Source organism: Porites lutea, chromosome 4 (assembly GCF_958299795.1).
Source record: "Porites lutea chromosome 4, jaPorLute2.1, whole genome shotgun sequence".
Lineage (NCBI taxonomy): Eukaryota > Metazoa > Cnidaria > Anthozoa > Scleractinia > Poritidae > Porites > Porites lutea.
This window is the reverse complement of record NC_133204.1, coordinates 38417542-38444542: the sequence shown is the minus strand read 5'-3', so window position 1 is coordinate 38444542 and position 27001 is coordinate 38417542. Positions and strand designations below refer to the sequence as shown.

General features: G+C 38.4%; 2 protein-coding genes across 3 annotated transcripts; both read right to left on the bottom strand.

Moving 5' to 3' along the window:
* Positions 1–476: 476 nt before the first annotated feature.
* On the bottom strand, positions 477–13125 carry LOC140935623 (NAD-dependent protein deacetylase sirtuin-1-like). Of its 2 annotated transcripts, none has more exons than XM_073385189.1 (12): positions 12816–13125; positions 11637–11722; positions 10163–10318; positions 9055–9207; positions 8500–8647; positions 7779–7858; positions 6197–6257; positions 4322–4389; positions 3673–3733; positions 2368–2627; positions 2007–2226; positions 477–1470 (listed from the first exon to the last, which is right to left on the bottom strand). In XM_073385189.1, exons 1-12 carry the CDS (start codon positions 13117–13119, stop codon positions 761–763), a joined length of 2307 nt encoding a protein of 768 aa, XP_073241290.1. In that variant the 5' UTR covers positions 13120–13125; the 3' UTR covers positions 477–760. The 2 variants fall into 2 exon arrangements, with proteins under 2 accessions (XP_073241290.1, XP_073241292.1); XM_073385191.1 differs by having other exon boundaries at positions 2007–2196.
* A 2624-nt stretch (positions 13126–15749) lies between these two features.
* Positions 15750–24693, bottom strand: LOC140933515 (ubiquitin-conjugating enzyme E2-17 kDa). Its single transcript, XM_073383099.1, has 6 exons — positions 24537–24693; positions 24237–24300; positions 24004–24035; positions 23803–23880; positions 18670–18775; positions 15750–17169 (listed from the first exon to the last, which is right to left on the bottom strand). The coding sequence occupies exons 1-6, from the start codon at positions 24558–24560 to the stop codon at positions 17030–17032; spliced, it is 444 nt and encodes a 147-aa protein (XP_073239200.1). The 5' UTR covers positions 24561–24693; the 3' UTR covers positions 15750–17029.
* Positions 24694–27001: the final 2308 nt, after the last annotated feature.

Genomic DNA, 27001 nt, shown 5'->3' with positions numbered 1-27001 from the left:
TCGCCTTGCCGTTCCAGTTCTGACGTAAAATTAAAATTTGGTCATTTCACGTCATAGTTGTGTAGGGACAGTAAAGAAATGTACAAAAAAGCGCGATGCACGTGCAGAGTTGTTGTTTTGACCAAATTCTAATGTTTTTTTCAACGTTACTGTTGCCGTCGCCGTCGTAGTTTCGTAAGGTCGTTATTGTCCCTACTTACGGACTTAGCACAAAAGGCATGAATCCAACCGACAAGACAAAAAATTTGATAAACACTGATGTAAATTTTAAGATATATTTCAGTTGTATGTAAATGTCCTAAAGTAAAATAGCGCTCACTGTCCTTTGCAAGGGGAGTCAATAAAACTGTGATGTCGAGTCGGTATTATAAAGAGATTATTTCAGTCAAAAATTCAATGAAAATGGCGTAGAACGCTGATTTGTTAAATACCGGGTAAACTCCGCTCTCATGAATAATCAGCTAGGGTTTTCATCACTTGAAAGGATTGGCTGGCCAGACTGGCCCCTTTGCATCTAGAATTTATATCCTAATTTTGTTCGAAAGAGCGGATCAAGATGTGCAGAGTTGCCATTTGACCGCTCTGTTACAGTCGGGGTTCAACGAAGAGTAGTACCCCTTTAAGACTTAGTAGCCCATGAAACGGCGGTCACACAACACTCGTAAAGCCAACTAAAAAATCGATCTATAATGGTTAATGAAGAATGTTAAATAACAGTGCAAGAGACAGTTTTGTGGAATAAATAAAGCTTGATATAATATCAGGATTGCAAAAAGTCCGAACTTATTTCAGTCCAGGCTTCGTCAGAGACCTCGCGGCTAACGTTGAAGGACACATTTTCTTCACCTTTCTTTGGAGATGCATCTTCAGTCTGATCTAAATTCTTATCCTCCATATGACTTGGCGTGGTTACCAATGTATCCATGGTAACTGCACTGAAAGGACGATTTGCCAGTAGTGCCTCCGAAGTGCCTAACAAACAGTTAGGGTCGCTGGCCACACTCGCGCCCACAGTACGCGGATCATCAAAACTCGAGAGTCGACTATTTTCTTCACTTTCACACGTATAACTGCTCAGCCCACCAAGAATGAGAGACAACGCTTGCCGAGTGTCCTCGTTATTGATAATGGGCTCCAGTACTTTTTCAACATCTGCCTCACCTTCACCAAAGCCGTCATCGCTGTTACTTTCACCTTCACTGCTGTTTACTGTAACTTGATTGGTCGATGGCTTACACCCGTCTAGGTTACTCCTGTCGTTCCCCGCCTGATCCCCTGTTATATCACCAAGCTGGACACGGGAAGCTTCACTGTCGTCTATCTCACCCACACTGTCACTATCGCTCTCCTCGCTGGTGCTGTCCAGGTAGCCTGGTATGTGTCGTGAGGGGGAGGGGAGGGGAGAATCCATGACTTCCGCTCCGTAAAAAATGTAACGGCTTGGAGGCATGAAGAGAAATCGAGGTGAATCTAGAATCGACAGAAAAAGTAAGTTCTTTATTAAGAATTCGGTGTCTGTTTCCACAGTTTTTCACCTTCTTTACAACGAAAGAATTTTCCGTTAGCGTTAAAACATTAACAATTAGGTCTATAACCACAATCTGTTACTCTGGACTGACTGCTCTTCTCTAATTTCACTTTATGGACGAGTATACGAATTTCCCTTGAAAACGATCTATTGCGGCAGATCTAATGCTGGTAGTCTGCAAGAATTTTATATCGACGATGATGACAATTATTTTAATTTCGGACACTGAAAGGCAAGAATTAAGACTACAATTAAGATGAAACGAATGTAACCAGAAAATTGACGCAGAAAAAATCATACCCGCGTATAATGATTATCTGTTTTACTTCTGACAGGTTCAGTGAAAATTGGGAGATTTTATCCCATCACGAGTCATAGTAACTCAAATTACTCTTAATTGCAATTTATATGTATTTTTTATCAGATGTGACACTACTAAATTTGCAAATTTACCAACATGTCAGCAGCTCGATCATACCTTCTTCATGCGGTGTGCTGTTGTCGAAGGAACATTCATTTCCGAGATCACTGGCCGAGGCTCTCGGCTGGTCCCGATAAGAGTCGTCTCCAGTCTCTTCATACCCACTGCTCTCACCCACAGTCACGTGATTGTCCGTCGTGTTTGGTGTGACATCTTCACTCCTCTGCTTCACGTTGCTTGATGGACTCTTCTCGTTGTTCGTTCCACCTGCAGTCGTCTTAAAAGGAAAAGGGTGCATTATGACCTCGCAGTCAGTATTATAAGATTTTTACGCATTTGCTGTACACTACAGATCCCAAATTCAAGATGCTGGAACTTTCAAAAAGCCTACGTAAGTTCAGTCGTACTCAGCATGTACCTGTTCACTGCGTTGTATTTCTTCAAAATTAACCCCTTGATGCATCTCTCCCGTCGTGTTTTCTTCATTACGCGACAAAGGCCTTCTTTCCACGTCAGGAATTTCAACTCCTTCCAGTAGATTATTCCATGCTCCACCCAGCCTTTGGCACAACTCAGTAATGATGACGTCACAGTCACCTAGCAACTCAACATCAAATGTCATATGCCTGAGAGGTTCCCTGTTGATAAGAATCTGAGGCACTTCTGGAGGTAGGTGACCTGTGGTGAACAAAAAAATGGTTCCTTTTAATATATGCCAGGGTAGTCTTAACAGTAGGCAAAGTGATGTTAAAACTAATGAGGGCATTGGGACCCAGTTCTTGAAGGTTCAGGTAACAGGCCACTTCAGAGTTCCAAAAACCCTCACTTTCAAAATGAGGCTAGGTGCAGAACCTTTCTTGTGAAAATGAGTTTTATTTGCATGAGAATGTTTTTTTTTCTATATCAAAGGCTGTGCACCTACCCTCGTTTTGAAACAGAGGCCCGGGGGAACTCGGAAATGGCCTATTACCAGGCGCTGAAGGTTAGACAGCTGTGTTGCATTCAATACGTGCACTAGCTACAAAAGGGAAATGAGACCCAAAGAACTTCCTACTGTTCAATGCCCCGGCTAATAATACTGCATGCCGTAAAATTCCGAAAATAAGCCCCCTGGGCTTATATTTTTCAAAGGCCCTTTATGAGGGGCTTATCTACGGAGGGAAGTTTGCGTTTCAAAATCGATTGGGCTAGCCTTACAGTAAGTTGGAAAGAAATTTACCGTTTTTGCTTTGTTTTACTTTGTATTTGAGGGCAATTTCCAAGTACAAGCTCTCGGGGGGGGGGGGGGAGGGGGGCTTATATTTGTAGGGGCGATTTAACGGAGGGTTTTTATTACGAGCTTGGGGGGGCTTATATTTTGAGGGGCTTATTTTCAGAATTTTAAGGTCTTCCGTGCTACTTGAAATCAGAGCGACAGCCCTATTTCACTGGTTTTGAAAGTCGTTCAATAAAGCCATCAGTAAACAAAACAAAATGGACTGGTCAGGGGGTACTATGTCTGCCATTCTTGAGATTTTCATTTTTTAATATGGTTTAATTAGGCCATAAAGTTACCAGGACTTTTGAAAAACAGGCCCCTAGTAACGTAAGGTTAATAAAATGCCACGTGACTTGTAAAAAATACACGGCATTAAGCAAGCAGTGTACTAACTCACAATTTACTAGAATATAACTGACTTGTTGAATGGTAAAAATGGCATTTTAATAATTATTGCATACATACTAGGTATCAAAGCAACAGGTCTGACTTTCAAGGAAGATCCAATGACTATCAGTAAATCAGCCTAAACAAACAGGAAAGTGATGTGTTTGGTTATATCTAAGGTACAATGCCTGTTACATGCAATAAAGTGATTATTTGTTGTCTTTAGAAAATCCCCCTTTCCCAATTCACCCTAATTTCCTCAAGGCTTCGAAGGAGACTAAATTCACCAATATGCAAAGGCTAGTCAGGAGCACGAGTTCAGTCCAATTAGTACCCGTCTGTTTCAAGAACAACAAGAGCAACGTCATGGCCTACATGAAGTTACCAAGGTCAACTTAACATAAACTGCTCTATTTACAGTAAACTCTATGTCAGAGTTAACCAGGTAATGAATGATTATGAGTAGAAGGCAAAAGGAAAATCAAACATTATGAAGCACAACATTTTTAGGTACGAATTTCGATTTTTTTTTGTTAAAAATCTTTCACTCTTAGTCGTTGGGTGCAGCTTGTCCTTGAGTGCAGGTTTTCTGCCGAGTGTTTTGCATTGTTTACTCTAGCATCTCTCACGTACATTTATCAAGAAAAAAGAATTCTAAGCTTTTAGAAAGCATTTCAGCACAGTACGTTATGCACATTAAGTAATAACATTATTTTCATTCATGTACCTTGTCAGAATCTGCTTCTAGGTTATGATAAAACTCTGGAGGAAGACTTTCACCAAAGAAAACAATATCTGTCATAATAGAGATTCACCAGGTTACATAAAACAAAAATCAAATTTTCAAATATGACTATAGCTCTTTTACATGCTGTACATTCATTTCATGTAAACACTTTAGAAGAGTAAGTACTCACATAAGGAAGTTATTTAATGGGTAGTCCACTGCACTAGTGATTTACAACATACCACTAACAATAAATATTATGTTCTCTTTTTGGGGTGTGTCAGGAGCCAATTATCTTAAAACCGGCTTGAAATGTATGTGAAGTTTAACTGTAAGGAATAAACTGAAACAAATGTGGTCTAAAACAAAATACTGAGAGGATCCTGCTGATCACTTCCTTTTACTGTAGTAAATAACTTCCCTACCTTATCTAATCTTTCACAAGCTGACCAGTGCTTAAAAGATCTACACAATTGATATGTTGTATTCTGTAGTTGCTCCTTAAAGGCTTAACTACAGAACGCAAGGCAAACTTTCTAGGTATATTCATCGCGGAGGCTCGGCAGCTCGATAGTCCCTACAAACGAGTCACCAAGCCGTCAAGCCACTAAACTATATAACCTCAACTGAAGAGCCACTGTGCCACTGAGCCACTAAAATGTATACCTTATCGTTCTTTAAGATGTTGGCCTTGACTGACAAGCAATTGAGCCACCGACCCACGAAAATATATACCTTTACTTTGCTCTTAAATTTTATACTTTTACGTCTTTTTTTAAATTCAGCGCTATACTTATAAGTCTTAGATCTTTCTTGTTCTTTAAATACTTGTCTTGACTAGCAAGCCATCAAGCCACTGCTGCTTAAGACCCGTGGCCCTGTATTCTGTAGTCACTACTGTTCAAAGAAGTCATAATTTAAGAAATATGAATTTTCCTCTCATAATTTGGCTAAAATAATTTCTTGATATCATCAACATTTAAATAGCTCATGGATTTAAGTCTTCACTTTTGCAAGAATGAAATATGAATTTTCCTCTCATAATTTGGCATAAAATAATTTCTTGATATCATCAACATTTATATAGCTCATGGACTTAAGTCTTCACTTTTGCAAGAATGAAATATAAATTTTATTCTCATAATTTGGAGTAAAATAATTTCTTGATATCATCAACATTTATATAGCTCATGGATTTAAGTCTTCACTTTTGCAAGAATGAAATTTGAATTTTCCTCTCATAATTTGGCATAAAATAATTTCTTGATATCATCAACATTTATATAGCTCATGGATTTAAGTCTTCACTTTTGCAAGAATGAAATATGAATTTTATTCTCATAATTTGGCATAAAATAATTTCTTGATACCATCAACATTTATATAGCTCATGGATTTAAGTCTTCACTTTTGCAAGAATGAAATATAAATTTTATTCTCATAATTTGGCGTAAAATAATTTCTTGATATCATCAACATTTATATAGCTCATGGATTTAAGTCTTCACTTTTGCAAGAATGAAATATGAATTTTCCTCTCATAATTATTTTGGCGTAAAATAAGTTCTTAACATCATCAACATTTATATAGCTTATATAGCTTATTTAAGTCTTCACTTTTGAAAGAATGAAATATGAATTTTCCTCTCATAATTTGGCGTAAAATAATTTCTTGACATCATCAATATTTATATAGCTCATGGATTTAAGTCTTCACTTTTGAAAGAACAGGTAACTTGGATTTTTTATCAATGATCTCTGCAATCTCACCCTTGAACACCACCACCCTAAACTGTGCACTCATATTGTATAGTAAGGTAGGTCAACAAAATGTTCTATGCAAATAAAAATTATACATAAAATATCAGGATTTACCAGGCTTCATAATGGCAAAACAGCTCCCATCCTGTGGGCATTTTGGGCAAAGTGGAATGACCTGAAAATATTGAACAAACTCTAGAAGTTTAGGACTGGAAGACTGACATAATAAAATGGAGAATTAGTCTCCATAATAGGTCAAATTTATCATTTCAAAACAGAGGAAAAATGATCTCAGTTCAAGTTAGGTCACAATGCTTGCAAAATATCTTGTCTAATGCAGGTGTTAGAGGTGGTTTGCCACTTTTTCAGTGTTGTTCTCTTGATCTGGCACCGTCAACAACCTGACTAGGGAACCAAGAACTCATGATTTTCTAGTAATCCCTAATTTTTCAGCACCCATACTTTCAGAACCCTGCTCGCTTGTGCAAAATTCGTTTGTTTACAGTTGACACTCAATTCCATGCCTAGCTGATTGACCAAAATCTGACAGCTCAGATGATGGGAAGCCACAGTGGAGCCACTGGAGACGGAATTCAAATTTCTGTGATGTGACTACAAGCTCTCTCCCAGGGCTTCTGATATTTCGCGGAAAAAAAAGAAAAATTTCGCGGGATTTTCAGAGGCAAATTCGTGGAAAAATTGGCCGATTTCGCGGGATTTTTGCGGGAGAAAGTCAAAATTTGCAGAAAAATCGGCCGATTTCGCGGGATTTTAGCGGAAAAAAGTCAAATTTGAAGGATTTTCGGGGCCAAGTTCTTAGAAAAATTGGCCGATTTCACGGGAAATTTTGGGGGGAAACTTCGCCAAGAAACAATCAGTAAACAACAGCTAATTTCGCGGGATTTTTTTGGCAAATTTCGCTAAAATCGATCAAGTTTGCGTCGATATGACCAGCGTTGTTTAACGTTTTTTTAACAGGGATAATCATTTGCTCTTTCAACAACAGTTCCACAGGAAAAAATAACGGATTCCCATTTTCGGATATTTGAGGGTATTTAAAGAATACCCACAAAAATCCTAAATTTGGAAGAGTGAGACAAGTCCCAATCAGGGAACTTGGTTGGGAATTCCCTGGTTGGGACTTGTCTCACTTTGCCAAATTTGGGATTTTTATGGGTATTCTTTAAATACCCTAAAATGTCCAAAAATGGGAATCCATTATTTTTTCCGGTGAATTCGCTCGAGAAATGAGCGAATGCTAAAGCTATTAACATTATGGTTGGTGCCCAGTTTTTCGCAACATTAACCTAAGAACGCCTGGTAGTTTTGGGACGTTGTTTACTCCTTGCAGTGACGAAGTTTCAAGATAAATTTGGACGTTTGAGGTGAATAAAACAGGCCTAAAAGCCAAGATAAGTATTAAATATGTTTTGCTGACATGCATTGAGAAATATTTCTGGCAGATTTCGCAGTATTACGTGTTTTTTTGGAAATTTCGCGGGATTTCGCGGAAATACCTGAATTTCACGGGTCCGGGACCACGCGAAATATCAGAAGCCCTGTCTCTTTCATTTTTGCCCCACTGCCAGAGTGCACCAGAGAGATTGCTATAGCAGACAATCTTTTTAGGGTTATATATATATTTTTTTCAACATCCTCAGTGCTTAAGTTGGTGAACTCTTAAAAGTGTACAAACCTGTTGGAAAATTTCTTCCCTTATGACTTCACAAGACACTTGGTGTTTACAGTTTGTACATGATGCTGCAGAAAAAGACCCTAAGAAGGAAAAATAATACACAACTGTTTTGAAAAGACATCATTGAAGAGACACTTTTCTAGTGTTCTCAAAAGTTTGAGAGCCTGATCACAATTACAGGACTTGAACCTCCCTTAAGCGACCACCCAAAATATAAAGACTGAGTGGTAGCTTACAGGAGGTGGTCGTTTACAAGAATCGAACCACAGGGGGTCTATTCTGAGAAGAGGTCCCGGCACATCTACTTTATGGAAGATAATTTATTGCATGCAATGTCTAAGTTAGGATATATGTAGTTCCATGTTGTCACTAAAGTATTTTATATAATTATTCTAAGTAACATAGTGCACACAGCAAAAATAGAGATCAGAGAATGCATAAAGTGGTCATTTACAAGAGGTTAAAAACAATAGAAAATCATTAACCATCAGCCCCAAAAAGTGGTCGCAGTCACTTACTGGAGGTGGTCGTTTACAAGAGGTTTCAACTGTAAGGCTTTGACTGAGAAAATTTTGGTGTTTTGGATTGGTGCTAACTTATGGGAGGTGGTTGCCTACAAGAGGTGGTCGCACATGGAGGGTCCACTGTACATGTATTTCAGTGATACACTGACGTTGTTTGTAATACATCTTTACTTCTATATTTTATATCTAAAACTAACCATGACATTGGATTACTCTTGTTATGCCTGCTATTTGTTCCAGTGTGTCAATGTTCTGTGAATAGTTCTTTAAAAGCTGACCATTTGATTCCAGCTGCTTTATGAATCGGTGACCCAGTGAGGGAGCAAACTGTCCAGGATAGATTTCCTATTATAAAAACAACAGTCATGATAAACATTACAGACCAAACTCTAAGAAATTTAACAATTAAAATTCACTGAGATGCCAATACATGGAAATCTAAAATCTAAATCTCTGGTAGTGTCTCTTTTTCAATAGCCCCAAACATCAAGGTCCCCCACCTTACAAAAAGTAAACTTGTCAGTGATGTAATGTGTGCAAATGTTGCCACAGAGAGCATACTATGATCAAAAAAGTTTAAAATTTAGGGGAAAATGGGCTGTAGTCCAAAGTACACTCATGGTGGTGTACACTGTATGGTGACTCATACAGGAAACCAGGAGATGTGAGTGGTATCCAGGATACTTCATTTGGCATTATTATATCTACAACATGGACATGTATTTTTCACGAAGATCAAAGAATTTATTTACCTTAGCAAACTTAAAGAATGGTCTTGGATTCTGATAGAAGTACTCAATGTCAAACATAGCTTGAGGGTCTGGAAGATCTGGGTACTCAACACTTAGCTTAGCATAAATTCCATCTCGAGATCTAAAATCTGGGATGCCACAAGACACAGATACCTAAAATAGGAACCCAGAAATTAGTGGTATTAGTTTTTATTTGTAATTTTTTTTGAGGAGCAAGGGTGGCGCCATGGTGAGAGCACTCGCCTCCCAACATCTTGACCAGTTCAATTCCTGGTGTCGACGGCATTTATGGGTTGAGTTTAAATTTGTTGTTGGTTCTCTCCCTTGTTCGAGGGTTTTTTTCAAATTCCAATTCGATCTGGAACACATGGACACATTCAAAAAAGTTCTCAAGAACTCCTAAGTGCTTTGTGGGTAAACAAATTACTATAAATGATGGCATAAAGAGCAGACATCCTGCTTTAAATAATGTCATGTCCATAAAATAGGAATTAACAGTGAAACCTCTATTAAGCGGACACCTTCAGCACCTTCCCAAGTGTCTGCTTAATAGAGGGTGTCCCCTTAATAGAGGTTGTAAAAATTGCACAATGTTTGTTAACGATCAACATTCAAGGGTTACTCAGCCTGTGCTGTGATAAAGTTGCATGTTGTTAAAGATGAGCTATCCAGAGTTCAAGTTCATAACCTTTCATTACCAACTTTAAATTGTTTGTAAATGCAAAAACATTAACTGACTTCAGTCCATATTTCAAGGACGTAATCCAATACTACTTTTGTCAATTCAGTCTGGTGTCCACTTAATAGAGGTTTTTAACAATAGAAATTAGGCAAATACAACTTATTTTAGTGTCCGCCTCCGCTTAATAGAGGTGTCTACTGAATAGAGGTTCGTTGTAAAGGGAAATATAAGACGTTAATTTCGGAACCCGGCTTAGTGTCCGCTTAATAGAGGGTGTCCACTTAATTGGGGGTCCGCTTAATAGAGGTTTCACTGTATTATATTGATCTACTAGAAAAACATAAAGTAATATTATTTATCATGTGCACTTTATGCACATTCATTCCAACAAGGTTTGTTAATGAAGACAAATCACAGATAACATACCCCGGCCCCTGTGAGAACAATAATGTTCTTTGATCCTCGAAGAAGCTCCACAACATCATCCAGGAAGTTGATGTGGTCCAGTTTTTGTCTTGGAGTGGGCTCTGTAAGGATATCAATGATGACTTTCCACAAGGTTCCCTTGTCCAAGGCAGGAGGCTGCAAAGCAATTAAAACTTGGGTAACAAATTAAATAAATATGAATGACACACTTGTTTCCACCAAGTTTACATTTTTCTACTGCATCCACTTGTAAAATACTATGCAAATGAGTCAAAATCAAATAATTTGGCCAACTACATGTAAACTTAACTAGGCTTGAAATTTTGGGTTGCTTAATGTAAAAGGTTAATTTTATTTACTTAACTTTTTAATACACAATAAAATACAAAATGTTGTCAGGATACTGACAGAAGGGAAACAGTCCATTTTGTTTACTCGTACTCACTGATGCTCACCTCGGAGAATTAAAACAAATTATAAAATAATTCTTTTTGTCATGACTGTAAAAACAGTATAATTTGTTGATACAAGGATTTTCATTGGTTTCAAGACGCCTGAGCTGATTGAGTGGAAGTAAGTTTGTTCACCCTTAAAAGTCAGGGAGTTATGTTCCAAGGAACATGATAAATTCTTGTCCAGTTAACTGGAATACATGCTTGAGTTGGGAGAAAACTATAACAGTGCCAATAATATATCAGGTTCAATATTATTGAATTTGAAAAATTAAAATCATTATTTTCAATATTTTATAAAAACTACTATCAAAACACAAAAATGCTTATACAGGTATAATTATATGTATCTAACCCATTTGCCCCTGGAAATTTAATGTGTTTTGAAGATATTTGAGTTGTTTTCTGGTTACTGCCTTACTATAAGGAGCTCAAACTCACCAGAAAGCAATTTACAGGTCATACACTACATGGCGTTCTAATCCAGATGCAAATTAATATTAACTTGGGAAGTTCGGGCATGCGCAGAAAGCAAAATTATGACATAGTTTTGGGGTTTGCAAGCGACACAGCAGTCTTGACTTTTATTTTTCGCTTTCTCTCCTCCCCTCTTTTTTCACTTTTTCTTGCCTCATTTTTTCTCTTTTACTGGGCATTTTTTAGACTTCATTTTGATGGGAAAATTTTTTGGGAAAGCTTTTAGGATCGGATTAGATGAAAAGAAAGGTAGATGGCTAGTGGACAAAGATTTTCATGAAAGTTATCAGGTCAATGTTACAAGATTTTTTGCCTTTTTCTCCACTATCCTTGACTGAATTGTGTTCATTCTGGTATGGTTTGAAAGATCTCTTCACTCTGCACAAGTTAGTGGACATAGTTGTCCTTGACCATTAAAACTGATGATGTCACAACAAAAGAAGGGACGTGGATCCGCACAGGCAATTACAGGCAGTTCAGGAGCAAATGGGTCAAACTCCATATTACATATATACAGCACTAGTAATCTACTAATCCTGTCTTACCAGCTGGGTATGGGGTAGCATATAAGCCAAAATATCTTCAGGATTAATACCAAGAGTCATCTGACGCTGGATCCAGCCCATGGGACCTTGAAGTAAACAAATTTGCCAAAGGTAAGTTGCAAGACAAGTGTTCTTGTAAAAGGGAAACACAAACAATTATTTATGAATGAATTTTACCCATGTAAAACATTTGCAAATATTTATTTGAGATCTTTTTATGAGTGTGAAATAACAGTCTCCAAAAAGGTTGCTGTTTTTTTTCGTGCATGAATTCTGCAGAGGAGCATATGGGGCCTTGTATGAAGAATATTATGGAGGGGAAGGGGTGGTTGTAGTCTGCCACACAGCCACTTTTAGTGTTGTTATGCAATGCTCCTCCCCACAAACAGCTTCTGAGAATTGAACCACATTCCTTTCCTGCAGTTAACCAATTAGAATCCAGCTTCCTTTTTTTGGAAGGTGTTTGCACCATGTTTGCAGGGCAGCTTTGCCTCTATTGGTGCCCCATGTGTGAATGACAGAACAATCAAAATCATCACGTGAAAACAAGTAACTAACTAGAGTAGTGTTGTCATAGTCAAGTCCTAGTCAAAATTTATGAGATCCTGGTAAGAGTCTTGTGGGCCTATCAAACTTTTTTTTCACTTGGACCTTTGTTAACCGCTTAAAACAGACTTTTCTGCAAATTAACCTTTTCGTTGCTTGCAGACACAGAGCGCATCCAAATTTAGCGATGATTGATTGATTTGTCGAAAATTGAGAAGCATTTTCCCTTCCTAGTGCCCTGCAGTTCACGTATTGTTAGGTTCTTATCCAAGATTGGTTCGTTCTTTAGACCACAAATACAAAGTGAAAGGAATGTGGTTCGATTCTCAGCAGCCGTTTGTGGGAGGCAAGTTACGTGACGACACTAAAAATGGCTGTGTAGCAGACTAGAGTGGTTGGGTGTGTACTTCATGTTGTAGCTGGACTGGTTATTTAATGTTTAGATATCGTTGCACAACACCTTTTCTTTGAAAGAAAATATGGTATTTGATGGGAATTATGTTGGAAAGGATAAAGTTCAGCAATAAAATTGTTATTGTTCACCTTGAAACAATTTAAAACAAAATGGCGGACACGCGATAGTAGTAAATGACAACATTCATAGTGATTTCAGGGCATAGAAATTCTTATTACCTGCTACTGGTTGAAAATGGTGTTCATCTATATCATCTAAGTCGTCTTCGACGCTAAAACAGGTCGGGAAATCGTCGCTTTCGAATCTATCCGATGAAACATGGACGCCATGTTGTTCTATTTCCGACGGTTGACTTTCGACCAAATAATTTTGTTCAGACTCAATTAGACGTACAAGAGAACCCTCAATTGATTCTCTTTGATCTATGGTGTCTACAAAGCTAGTATTCTGATCGCAAGAACTCTCTGATGACCAACGAGCTCGCTTTGAAGTAGTGAATTCTTGTTCTTCGTGATCCGCCATCTTGGAATCGTGACTAGTTTCAGGTTCCTTTCAAAAGACGAAGCTTTGACTACCCGACCCAGTCCTTCCCGTTCTTTGTAAAAAAGTTTCAATCATCGCCCGTAGGCGGCGTGCTCTTACTAAAAATTGACAGATTAAAAGAAAGTTTGCTCGCAAACAGCAAAGTTGGAAGAGACTTTACTAAGGAGCAATTTAAGAGAAATACTGTTGCTCGCCTCCTTGCATCTTTTTGCGGAGTATTTGTCTAGATTTAAAACACGCCCACTAAGCCGGTAGATGGGCGGTGTGCGATATACACAGACTGCAAGCTTGCAGACTGGCAGCTAAACGAAGTAAGCATTGTTGTGAAATGCTCTAACAGATTCCCTACCCTAAACTACCCTTTAGAAGACCTAAAGTTAGGGATAGGGAATCTATTAAAACATTTCACATACCGGTAAATGGGACACACTCACAGTCCCATTGAAAGTGGACACGCCTAATGAAGAAAATCGCTTCCAGTGAAAAATTTTGCTGTTATTATGGACTGCTACTTTTGACGATTTTCTTTAGAAGTAGGGTCCACTTACACTCCCCCCCCGGGGGGGATAGCCTCTTGCGCAGACGTTCTCATGGGAGGCTACCCCGAGGAGGGTACTTCCTTGATAGGAACAAAACTGAATGCAATCAGCTGGCAACAGAATAGGGCTGATTTATTCATTAAAGGCCAATATATCGGCTTACAAAATTAGCCTTCCTTAGGGTCAGAGCTACATTGATAGAAACTACTATAACGGCCGTTATACAGTCGACTCTCTCTTAACAGACACCTCTATGAAACGGACACCAATAGTTGGTCCATCCCTGCCTTTCCCTTTACTTGACTCTATACTTCTGTAAGACGGACACTTTGTGCCAAAAGCTTCGTCTTGGGAGGAAATACTGGCCTCAAATAAATCAGCCCTTTACTGTATTGCCAGCTTTGCATTCAGTTTTGTTTTTTAATTTCCTCTCAAGTGACGTATAGCTCTAGCATCTCTACATTAGAGATCCGACAAGAAAGAACCAGTCGGTGTCAACCGTCGAGTGAGTGGACCTCTGCATTCCAAGGCTACTAGTAATAAGCTAATGGGGATATGCTGCTGGATGGGGTCGCATTTTTACGACTGAATTGACTATATAGTAGGGTTACATTTTCATAAGAGTTTGTAGAATGGGGTCACAAATAGCTAAGATGGGGTCTATAATTGTTCACACAGTAGACTATAATGGGGTAGGGGTTCTGGGAGGCCATCGACGCATACCCAGAAAAATTGACCCAAGTAGCTCCCACCCCCGCCCTGGCTCGTTACGTGTATATCAGATTAGATTCAGATTTCAGATTTTTTTATTTTTTTGCACCTTTTCAAGAGATTACTACAAACGTTACACTACAACAAAATACATAACTCATCAAAGGTGAAATGTGCGCCGTGACCAAAGGAGTTAGTTTTTCCAGTTGGTCATTCACACGTGCAACTAACTGGCGTAAACATATACATAAAACTACGAGTAACGTACTCCTTGGGTATTTAAAAGGTACAGTTTGTATTGCTTATAGGAGTTATTACAAGGGAGCTTTTTTAATTTAGACGTAATGTTTTTTGGATCCGAAGGGCCGAAAAAAATTTTGGAGGGGGACCGGGCCCCCAATTTATCTAAGGGTCTGGACGACTGGTCCCCTCCCCCTTATCTCAGGGTCTGGATCAGGCATAGTCTCCTTCGCAGCTGTTATTAGGGTCGTCACTCGTCACGCGTTGCGTGACGAGTGACGCCCCTAATAACGGCTGCGAAGGAGACTAGATCAGGCACTGCAACCTCTCTTCAAAACGGTAACCGGTTGTTGTAAGAAGATGGTTGTTTGAAAGAGAAAAGAGGGATGTAATAGGACACTAACATGGGGACAGTGCTGTCAAATTTGAAAGAATCGGGAAGTGTACCCTCCCCATAAAACCATGTTCACCAAGAGTCTCTAGTTGGTTAACACCAAACTTGTTTTGTGAAACTGCCCAACCTAACCCTCCCCAATGCCGACATTAACATTTACTTCTCACGTAGGGCAAAATGTTGGCTTAGGGGAGGGGTAGGTGGGCAGTTTCCCTGAAAAGTATGATCCCTGTGACCATTACGACCCTACCAGGTAGGGGTGCAGGGGACGCTGTTGTTACCACTGTGATTAAGGAGTCTTTTTCACATTGATTGTGGTAACTGGTTGGAGAGGGTTTTCTTCTTCTGACAAGATATAGACAGTCCTGTATACAACTAACCCTTTTAAAGGCACCAACTGAGAAAGAAAACCCCATTGAACCCTTTAAGTCCCAGAAGTGACCAACATCAATTTTCTCCCAACAATCTCCACACATCGCAAAGATCAAAGGTTAGATAACTAATGAAATGATCAACAAAGCAAAAATGCTTTGAGCTTTCATCAAATTCTCTCGACTTATTCTTATGGGGACTCTGGAGAATCTCCATGTGGATATTGGGGTTTTAATTAAGGGTTACTGACTTTTACTGAGGAAAAAGATGTAAAGCACTGGATGAGTGGACTACAACCATTAACCCATTGCTAAAAAAACTACAAAATCAATGAAAAAGAAGTTACAACATGCTGTGTAAAAGAATACATAATTTAATGCTTAAACCAACAAGTTGGAACTTAATAAGTTTCCTATCCTCACAGATTTCTTTTATTTTCTTACTCGACACCACATGATGTAGCTAACTTCATAACACCGTTTTTCTCTTTAAGCCGGGCACGTGGTATTTCTCTTAGATGGTAAAAGTAACTATATTACTAGCACTTATGCCAGAGGGATCAGAAGGTAGCCACTAGCCTGCATAGCTGGGGGGATTGTGTGCCCAAGGTGTTTTCTTGGCTGCAGAGCTAACCAACTTGCTCCCAATCTTCACATGGCGCTACCACCAAAAAACTACAGCACTTTCCTGCTAATCCTGCTAGCTACGCAGGCTAGGTAGCCACAAGCCCTTACCCAGTACAGTACAAAGGAAGCAAAATCTAAGGCTGCAAAGTCAATTGCTAAATTATCTGTTTATACAATACAAATGTATTTCCACACGACAAAAAGACAATTTAGTAATTGCTCAATACTTATGTATTGCACTTGCAGGAATCTTCAGTATTATTACAGTTAAACATTATGAACAGCGAGAGTTTTCTTAGGGATGGTATTTCACCCATCAACTGCCAGTAACAAACTACACCACTGCCTCTTTAGACATTAGTCATGTCTCTGTTGGACAACATGCAAACCGCATAACTGATACAAAACTGTGATAGTAAAAAAGTAGGTTTAAGCAATTACAACCTTCATATGATGACAACATCTAAACTCTCCTTAAATATTGATCTAATTATTTGACTAATGCTATCAACGAAACAAGTGCTTGTGATATACAAATGTATACTTGAAAATTATTTTAAACAACTGGCAAACAACACTCTCAAAAGAAGTGATTTAAGGAGAATTTGCATGTTGAAGAAGAGATTGAAAGTGATGACATATTTACCAGCAACTGCATTTATATGTATATATACAACAACACAAAAGTAAAAACAATCATTAACACGACAGCACATTAAGAGCAATCATTTAGGCCTACATTAATCAAGATCTGAATTGGATTTCAGGCACTTTTACAACAAAAGAGGAAAAACAGCTAACTATACATTCAGTACAATAAGTGCTCTTTCAAATCTTCATTAAGGCAGATGTTAACAACAAGTATAACCACTCAATCACAGCACATAAAAGGAACTTAACCTTACAGAATGACAACACTGGAAATTACCTTTTACATAGTCTTAAAGAGTTGCAAGACTTCACAGAGCCTTGCCAAAGAAAAAATATCAGTTTTAGTCCTTAGATGTTCACATGGCATATTTCCGGGTCCATTCCTTTGCTGTCTCCCCATATTTGTCCCTGTCTGTCTTATAAATGCGTGCTATGTCTGGCACCAATGGATCATCAGGATTTGGATCAGTAAGCAATGAACATATTGACAAAAGAACTAAACGAGAAAAGGAAAAAATAACATTATACTTTTCTAGTACGATGGAACTTCTAAATAATGAAGTCCTCGGTATAACAATTCTCTTTACCCCAGTAATAGTAAGATATATAGAAAAAACCTTGACATAGCAAAACCTTCTTTTAGCAAACAAATTAATTTTGTCAGTCCCTTGGCTCTTCATTATACATTTAACCAGGTTTCACTGCAACATAGTGGAGCACTTGTTTGTGAAATCACAAGGATAGCATAAATAGCTTTTGTCTTTATCTATTATAGTCATGCAAGTAAAGCTTGTTGTTATTGTTGTTGTTGTTGTTATATGGCTCGTGATAGAGACTTCCATACAGTGCACCAAACTCAAGCAGTGCCACCCAATATTACTAAGCAAATCACAGGTCACATTCCTAACAATCTGGCATGACATTACTGGTTTATTTAAGAATGAATGGCATTCAAGAATCAGAACAATTCTTAAATTGGTGTTAACGGTGGCCCTGGTTGAGTTTGTTGCACCGTAAAAATGTGAATCATGCTGGCCAACAACAGGAGTATCTGTCCTTGTAACCAATGTTTAAACAAACCAAACAGCAGAACTTGTAAGCAAACAACAGAAACTGAAAAACTACTTTTCTTATCATAAACCAAAAACAGAACATTCTTAAAAGGAAAAGCTATCGCCCCAACAGGACACTAAAGCCGAAAAACAGCCATATTTAAGAGTAAAACCCACAAAACAGATTTTCAATGTGGCTTAAAACAGATAAAGCAAATGTCAATATTACAGTGTATAGAATGAAAATGCTTCATTGATGAGTTTGTGAAATCACTGTCTCAACTATTCCCTACAAAACCTTTGATTTTAGCCCTTCTAAGGCCACTTGTGGTGAAAACAAATAAAAAAAGCAAACCATCCCTCTTTCACACGCTTCTCAACTTTCAAGGTTAAGAACAAGGTGTCAAACAATTCGTGCTCACTTATATGTCAGTTGTACAGGCCATCTGATAGAGTGTGATAAAAAATCAGAAATTGTGCGATATTTTTAGGGTAGATTGTGTGATAAGATAGAACTATTATGTGATAAATTATGCGATTAATTTACATTTTTTACCAGGGTTAATTTACATTGTTTACCAGGTTTCAAAAGAAAAAAAAACACTTAAATGTTGTTTAACAGGCAATTTGAATGAAAAGGAATAAGAAAATATCTATTTTAAAACAAAAAGTTAAATTTGTCCGATTATTTTGACCCGGAAAAGGAAAGGGACACTAGCTTAATATTTCACTGCCTTCTCCCCTCACATCCTCCTCAATCGTTTTTTTTTTTTTCGTCCTCGTTTCAGCTTTCGCATTGCTGAATCTCTTACTTACAAAAAACTGCCAGCCATGCAGGCTATATTTCCTCATATACTGTATCCTGGCCCTTAGAGTGCAATTTGTATGTGTACCATGGGAAAATGTACCATTGCAGCCCTAATAAGGGTAAATGTGTAACATACCTTTAGAAATTGTTAGTGCAGGACTCCACTGTGATCGCAGAATGTCAAGACAAATACTTCCATTACTGTTTATGTTAGGATGATATATTTTGGTAGTAAATGAAACCTAAAATTAAGGAAGAAATAACACAAATCATTTCAAATATCATTTTCACTCAAGACTACTCTATACAAAAGGAAAATTTCTAAAACTTTACAGTACTAGTAATAACCAAAGGTTATGGAGTGCAGGCGACAATGATCGAAGGTCAAAACGCTTTTCTCCATTGCTGCGCTTTGCATATGTTTAACGTGACAGATAGTCAAAACAAGGCTGATCAGATTATGAGTGATTGAATGATCAAACTGCATTCTGTGCATTCTGTTCATTCTTGGAAGTTCAAACAATTGCTGGCTAGGATTAGGATTGCTGTCTCCTCTTGTCTCCCACAATTAAGCACTGCCTCGGACACCTTATGAGCTAAAGAATGCTGGTCAATGACCTCATTCTTTCAAGCTGTATCAACAAAAATCCTGAGGAAATCGACTTCAGACCAAAGAGGTGCCTTACAGCTGTAACAAGGCCTCACAGGAAGAAGTGACTGAACAAAGTTAACAATGTATGGTTCATACATGTACAACTTTAGACAAACAAATTTCAAGGATTTTTTAAGGACAAATAACAGTTTTCAAGAACTAAGATTTATTTAATAAATTTGCATTCTTCTTTGATCACCCTATTAGCTAAAACATGTCATGGAGTGTCCTCGCTCCTCAACACTTGGGATTTTTCACCAGTAGAGATGTCTACGTCTCAGCGACAGAAATTCCATACTGATGACGTAATGTCTGGAATCTGGTCAGGAGCTCTGATTGGTTGACGTAGTAGTTATATTATTTTAGCCATAGTTTACGAATGACAGACAAAAGATGAGGCCACAAAGGTCAAATGTAAACGCAATGAATCTAATAATAACAAAACAGTTGATATTTGTGGACTATATTTCCCTCTAGAAGAAGCATTTGAGCTTTGCTGGAGCTCGTTCGCAGATGAACACAAAACTTTACCAAAATCGACCAGCAGAAACATAACATTGAACAAATTTGCATCTGGAATCCAATGACTAACAGATTAATTACATAAACATTGATTTACATCATCAGTATGGAATTTCTGTCAATGAGACAGCAAGGGTACAAGGGTATAAGTACATTAGCAAGGGAACAGACGGCAAACATCATAACCATTCTTCAGTAGGATGCCATGAAACAATAAGACTGGTGCATTTCTACATGCATTTATTGTTATCAGCGATTATCATATGACCTTGAAAAATAGCTCCTGTAAGTGTTGGTTATTTGTTTTATCAGCCAATGGATGAAAAGATTAAAACATGGACTCTTCATTTTCCTGCCAAAGAAAACCCTAATATGGAGAAGGAATTGTTCAATTGGCCAATCGTGTTGCAGTATGATCTCAAAGCGAAGTATTGATTGTTTTCTAGAAAGTTCTCGGGCATGAAGTTTTTTCACCCGAGCGTTCGCTTAACCAACCAAAAGCCACGCGCGTTTGACCTGTTCAATAAACGAATCAAATCGCTCTATTTCCATTCATTTGTTGTTTGTGTTTTGTTTTTGCGCATTTTCATTTTAACGTCATACGAAAATCACTCTATCAAGTTTATTGCTTTCAATGAATGGTTAGTATTCAAAAGAAGCTCCACTTTTAAGCTTGGTTGAACCTTTATATGAGAGGAATTTCCCCAATTTCAGGACAAGCAGTTTTTGGCCTTAGGCAAGTTACTTTCCTGGCTAGCTTGTCCAACAGGCAAGGGAAAGGACAAGCTGCCACCTTTAATGGGTTCAAGAAAGCTTGTGAAAAAGAAATTACTTCATTTTTGTGCCATTGTTCCTAGAATGAACAAAACATTTTGGGCTGGTTATTTAAACGGAGTTTAACAAGGGTTTAAACAAACGCGCTCTAAGTCATTTTCAGTTTGGCTCTTTGCCTAACTCTTTCATCTAAGCACCATTTATTGTGAACAGTTGCATTAAAGCATATGGTGTAGACTAGAAAAGCATCTAACTTCTTAAATTGACCCACTAAACAGGCCTCAAAATTCAAAAAAATTCTCAGGTCACCTTTTGGCGACCAACTAGAGAAATATAGTCGCCAGATGCAAATTTTTAGTCGCCAGTTTGTATAATGTAAATGACGCTGCTCATAGTCTGGGCTTCTGATATTTGACGCCGTCGCAAGGCCGCGAAAATCACAAAAACACGCAAAATACTGCGAAATTTGCTAGAAATCTTATCAAATACATGTCTGTACAACATATTTGAAACTTTTCTCAGCTATTGGGGTTATTTACTTGCCGTAAACTTGTAAATTTGTTTTGAAACTTCGTCACTGAAACGTGCAAACGTCCCGAAACTCCGAAACTACTAGGCGTAGATTATGTTGCGAAAAACTGGGCACTAGCCATGATGTTAAAGGCTTTGCTATTGGTTCAGTTCTAGAGCGTATTGTTGATGAAAGAGCAAATGATGACCTCTATAGAAAAATATTACAAACACTGGTCTGGTCAGCACAAAACCGATAGATCTCAAACGAAGTTTTCCCTGAAAATAACCACAAAATCGGCCTTTTTTGACCAACTGATTTTCGGCTAAGTTTGCCCCGAAAATTCCTGCGAAATCGGTCGATTTTTCTGTGAATTTGCCCCTGAAATCCCGCGAAATTTGACTTTTTTTCCGCGACCTATCAGAAGCCCTGCACAGTATCGTGCGATCCATCAGATTTGAAAATATCGTGGATAGAAGTCGGTATAAATTTGGAGGTAAACTGGCTTTGTTTATGCGATTTGGCACATTTTTTATGATGAAAAAGCAAAGCAGGATAACATGAGATCTGGTCGCCACTTTGGCGACTAAACTAGAATTTTTAGTCGTCAAGGAGAAAATGTTAGTCGCATTGGCGACTGATCAGTCGCAATTTCGAGCCCTGCTAAAGAAGAGATCCAGAAGTCCAAAGATTTCTTAAACAGTGGTCTAAGTTAGACTTCTTTTAAATAACCGACCATTTCTGTTTGCAATATAAGTGCCTGCAACTTCGACTGAAATGAAAGTAAAGGTGATGATGACTGCCAAAGGTGCGTTACTCTAAGAAGCAATCGAAAGCAAGGTATTTCCATCAATTTTTAAAAATATTCCACTACATACACGCACTGTAAGTGTACAATGCAGAAATTACCAGTAAACTACATGGAAAAAAGGCACATGCAACTTAAGTTCTATCCAGTGACTCAATTTTACTTAATAATTCGTGACAAGGGTTTCTTCCTGAAAGTCAGTGGAGTGGACTCGAAAGTGTTAATGTTGGAATACCTGGGTGCTAAGAGCTACTGATCATAAACATCCAGACAATCATTTCTAAGTATTTCAAAGAAAACTTTTCCATTACTCAGTCAAGTGTTGATGAAATGAAGATCATTTTTGTCTTGGAAAGGTAGAAAAAGGGCAGAGGAACTCATAAACTGGTGAGAACTGATCAAATTCTTCCCAGGTCATATTATTGCATGGTCCACGTGGTTTATAAACTCATCGTATTTTTTTCACGCTGCAGTACATTAAGCCTATGTATTGTCAGTCAGTTTCTCCAATTTTAATGCAATATTTTCCTTTCAAACTTCACCAAAAATAGTAGCTGTGACTGTGACAAAATTGGTCGTGGTCTTGACAAAAGCTGATCAGAGGAATCCTCAATCAACGTAGTAGGAAAGCAAGAAAATGAACCAGGCAAGTAAAACTGAAGACTTGCTTACCCGAAGGGTAACCTTTTACAAAAATACCATAATACCCTTTGTTTTCATTTCAAAATTTTGCATAATTACTCGTACAATTTCTCTTAGGGGCGATTGCAAGTTCCAAGAAAAATTGAAAATAATTATACAAAATTTTTGAAGGAAAACAAACAGTATTATGGTAAAAAAAAGCCTCTTTATACTTTGCACTGGATAAGCATTAATAAAACCAATAGCACTTTTAGCTTTTAGTTCCTGTCACACTACAATGTGGGCCATTATTCTACTGTTACTTGTCTCACCATTTGATTGTGACACAAGTTCCAAGTAAAATTGCCCAGTGCATCACCTCCTGGCATGAACATGGTTTGCAATACTTTTGTGTCACATAAAGATTAATGCAACATGAGCATTGGGAGACACACTTCAGGGGGTGTTACACAAGACGATGTCTTTATTTGAGCGACTTGTTTTGCAATGGCAGAGCAAAAAAAGTTGTATATTCCCTTTTTGAACTACCAAACCAACAATGCTTAACATGGTACATGAATGCCAATGAATGCAAATCATAGACAGCATGTCCAAGAAAATTTCAATAAATTACTCAATTCAGTGATAGAATACTAATCGAGATGGCAGAGCAAATTTTCTAAGTAAAAATTACAACTTATGCAACAGCAAAGCTGACATCAAACATCTGATAACATTGTACAATTCCTTTATTTTATAGAGGACATTACTTCACCACAATGGCTTCGACAACTTTTTACGTTTCGCCGTGTTGTGTCTATGCAAAAGTCAGTTAGAAAACTAGCCTTGAAAAGATCGATTGAGCAATATCACTGATGATACCACTGGTGTATGATCATTTCATTATAACATTTTGAAACCTTAGTATAAACGGTTTGCGTCGATTATAATAAGGAAGGCCAGCTCACTAATCAACAAAAAGCAAATCAATACTGGCTATATTCCTGAGGGGACCACGAAATGTGTACATTACGAAAACTAGTAAGTACAGTCTTTGAAACGTGTCTCACGTTGAAACAAAACGAACGTTTGACACTTACCGACTGCTACACAAAATGAAGAAGCAGTTATGCTTATCAAAGCACTTTTTTCACATTTATGGAGTTGAATGAGACAAACACAAAGCAAAGGATCGATCGCAGTTAAGTGGAAACCGGAAGAACAGTAGGCTGAAACACAGAGTAGAAGTTCACGTACGTGATAGATTCACTACTTTTTACACCTCTTATACTCTGCTGTACTTTGCCCACAACACAACAGAGGTTACAGAATAATCTTAACAGCATAAATGTTAGTCTAAACTAATATTTTAGGCGCCTACCTTTGGAGGTTTGAATGGATAATCTGTTGGAAAGTGTATCGTAAGGAAGAATACACCACCTTGGTAAGGGCTGTCGGGCTGTTCGCGAGGAAACAACGAAACACAGAAATTAACACCAACTTTGTGCAATAGCATTATGAAACAATTTATTAAGAATGTTTCTGTGAATTTTCAGTTTTAAAACAAGTAAGCATTCCTTACCGGCCCCATGATAGTCGCTTGCCAATGAAATACTTCAAAGTACACGCGATGTCAAAGGAGAAAAAGAAAAGGCATTTTTATGAGCAAAGCATACAAATAATCAGTCTGGATAAAACAGTCATATTTAAACATCAAAACTAATGAGCAAAGTTACATGTAAAGGCAAGATTAGTTTGACTACAAAAGGTTTTCTTTGAACTCAATCAAATACAACATATTCATATTTCGCTTACAGTCCTCGCCAACCGGTCCGGCTGAACACTGTGCTGGCGGATCCCTTCCAAGATCTTGAAGTTCCTGAAATATCAAAATAAAGATGAAAAATCAATTTGAAAATTTAAAAGATTAACTAATAAAGAGATATCCAAAGTTTACAGAGAGCTAAAATACTCTTGACAACCACAACGAAAAAAATGGCACCTTGGCCGGCCCATCCATACAGCTTTCGTCGCAAGAGTTACCGTGTAGCAAACCGTTCACTAAATACCTTCAAACCTTCGAAAAAACGGCTCTGTTATACCCTTGATCCTTACCTTATTGATCCTTTTTAATGCCATCCCCTCTGTAAGCTATTATGCCGTAAAAAACTCTACAAGAAGACAAATTTTCACTGTGATGAAGATCCCAAACTTCCTGTTCATGGAGACCAATGCAAGGTAAAACGTGTGTGCTATTTGTTCTGCTATTGGCTTAAACAGATCACATGATCTGCTAGTTCCCAGATTTCCTTGGGTGTTGGTCTTGCTTCAAAGTCAGCTTTGTACCAGGTTGGCACGTCACTTTTTCCATCGGCAACGTTATCAAAATGGTAAATGAAAGAAACATGCTTTAAATGTACCTCTGGGAGCACGAAAGTATTTTTATTCAATTCTACATAAGACGATCCGCGAACTATGCGCATGCAAATATCAGCGAAATATCAAAGGCATTTGATATGATACAACGCACAATGATAGGCGGCCTAACAATGGTCTTTGGCTAAGTTTCCTGGTCTGTTCATCATGTCGTCGGGAGGCGAAATCAAACAAATGGAAAAAAGTAACAACACTCAGAAGAAAATTCAGATAAAATAAACGGCGCTACTCAATAATTTTGCCTTCAGTGGCTAATCCAGAATTTGAGTAAAGACTGGCTGGATCACAAGACACTCACAAGGATTAGCCTGCGGTCAGGCTCACTCGGCGTGCGAGTTTCCTCGCGCGATGAGGGCTCCGCCGCCAAACGTTTCCCCGAACTTGCGCAGATCAGCCTGCTCGCGGGCTACGCAAGGAATGAAGAACTCAAATAAGTCTTCCTCAGTATTGCGGTCCTGTGTTAAGTTAGCCTGTTACAGGTTCTTAGATAGAAGGCGTGACGCGTAAGTGAAAGGCAGGTGAAAATATGGCGGGAAAAAGGAAGGGAGAGAGAAAAACACACCCTTCCTCTCCCCAGTTTCGTCCCGTTTTATTCCGCTGCTCTGGACGGACTATCTCAGAACCTGAAACAGACTGGCTAGTGTTAGTCGAAGGACTGGCCCCTCACTGACCACAACTGAGACTCCTCCCCTGTATACGTCACTGAGAGGTACTTGATGTGTATCGAATCGTTCGATAATAGGCCACTTGCACTAAGAGGTCACGTGACCAATGCTTCCTTTAAACAATGAGTTGGAATCTTGCTGATGCCAAAAATGGTTAGAGCATACAAAAAGTATCTTACACCCGAAATTTGAGAGGAAACGCATTTATGGGAAATATTTTATGGCACTTTGATTTTTCAGCAAAGTAGTATGATTTATATTGGCCGCCATGTTGGAGGGCATGCTCTTGCCCTCCAACATGGCGGCCAAAACTACTTCTTGCTTGTATCTCGTTCAGCGTTTCATAGTTACGCTCAGATGTGCTGTAAGCGTTATGACATCATCTTTTCAACATTTTCCTTGAAGTTTAAGTGCAAAATTTGTGTTCAGAGAGAGGTAATTCATAATTTTAAAAATCACATTTTGGTCACGTGACCATTTACGAAATTATTCATTTTAAGAAAATGGTGCGGGTTTCAAAAACCAAATCACCATTATTTTGTTTAAGATATGACCCACTAATCGTTTTTCGAAGGCAAAATCATATAACTTTCATTTTCATAAAAACGATGTCACATGCCTCTTAGTGCAAATGGCCTATAGTGGCTCCTGATTGAATAGAAATATAAATAAAATATATGAATATATAAAAAGTACACAGAAGTATAAAATAGGAAAAAGAAAGAATGAGATATCATTGAGTGTTCCATTATCCTTCCTTGGCAGATCTTGGTGAACTCATTGTTAGCGTGAACTGGATTTAGGATCGTGATCTCATGTTGTGATCAGGAAGGCAAAGGAAACGCTCAATTATGTGGTGATTCAAGTTTGGCCTTTGGGCCGGCATTACAACGTTCATCTTTGAGTAATTCCTCAAATTTAATTATTTGTTTCTACCGCCTTGCTCACATCCTAAGAGCTTACCCGAGGCATTCTTTCTGCTACCACCAGTTACAGAGATAGATTCAGGGTTTTTAAGAGGGGCCGGTTTCACTTTTTTAGACGGTCGAGCTGAATTTAGTCGGTCTCGCTGAAAACGAGACTGCTCGCAGTCTAGGGCCGATGGCTGGGAAGTCGAGGCGGTTCTGCCCCATTCGCGGCTATGAAATTATGCATAAAATGGGCTTCCGGCATAAATAAAGATTAAATTATCGTACCTCACTTGGCTGTTATTACTTTTCTTTTCATGAGCAGCTGAAGCCATCGATGTAAAACACCCGTCCAAAGTAACTGCAGTTATTTTCTGTAATTAACTTTTTTTTTCAGGAAAGGGGTGGGCTTTTTACCGGGCCTAATGGTTACAATCTGGAACCAAAAAATAGGGGAAGAACCCCCCCCCCCACCCCCCACCACCACTACCACCACCACCCCGCCCAAAATCGCGGATGAAGTCGGGCGTACCATTTTCCCATCCCCGTCCAAGGAGAGTTACCCTGTAAG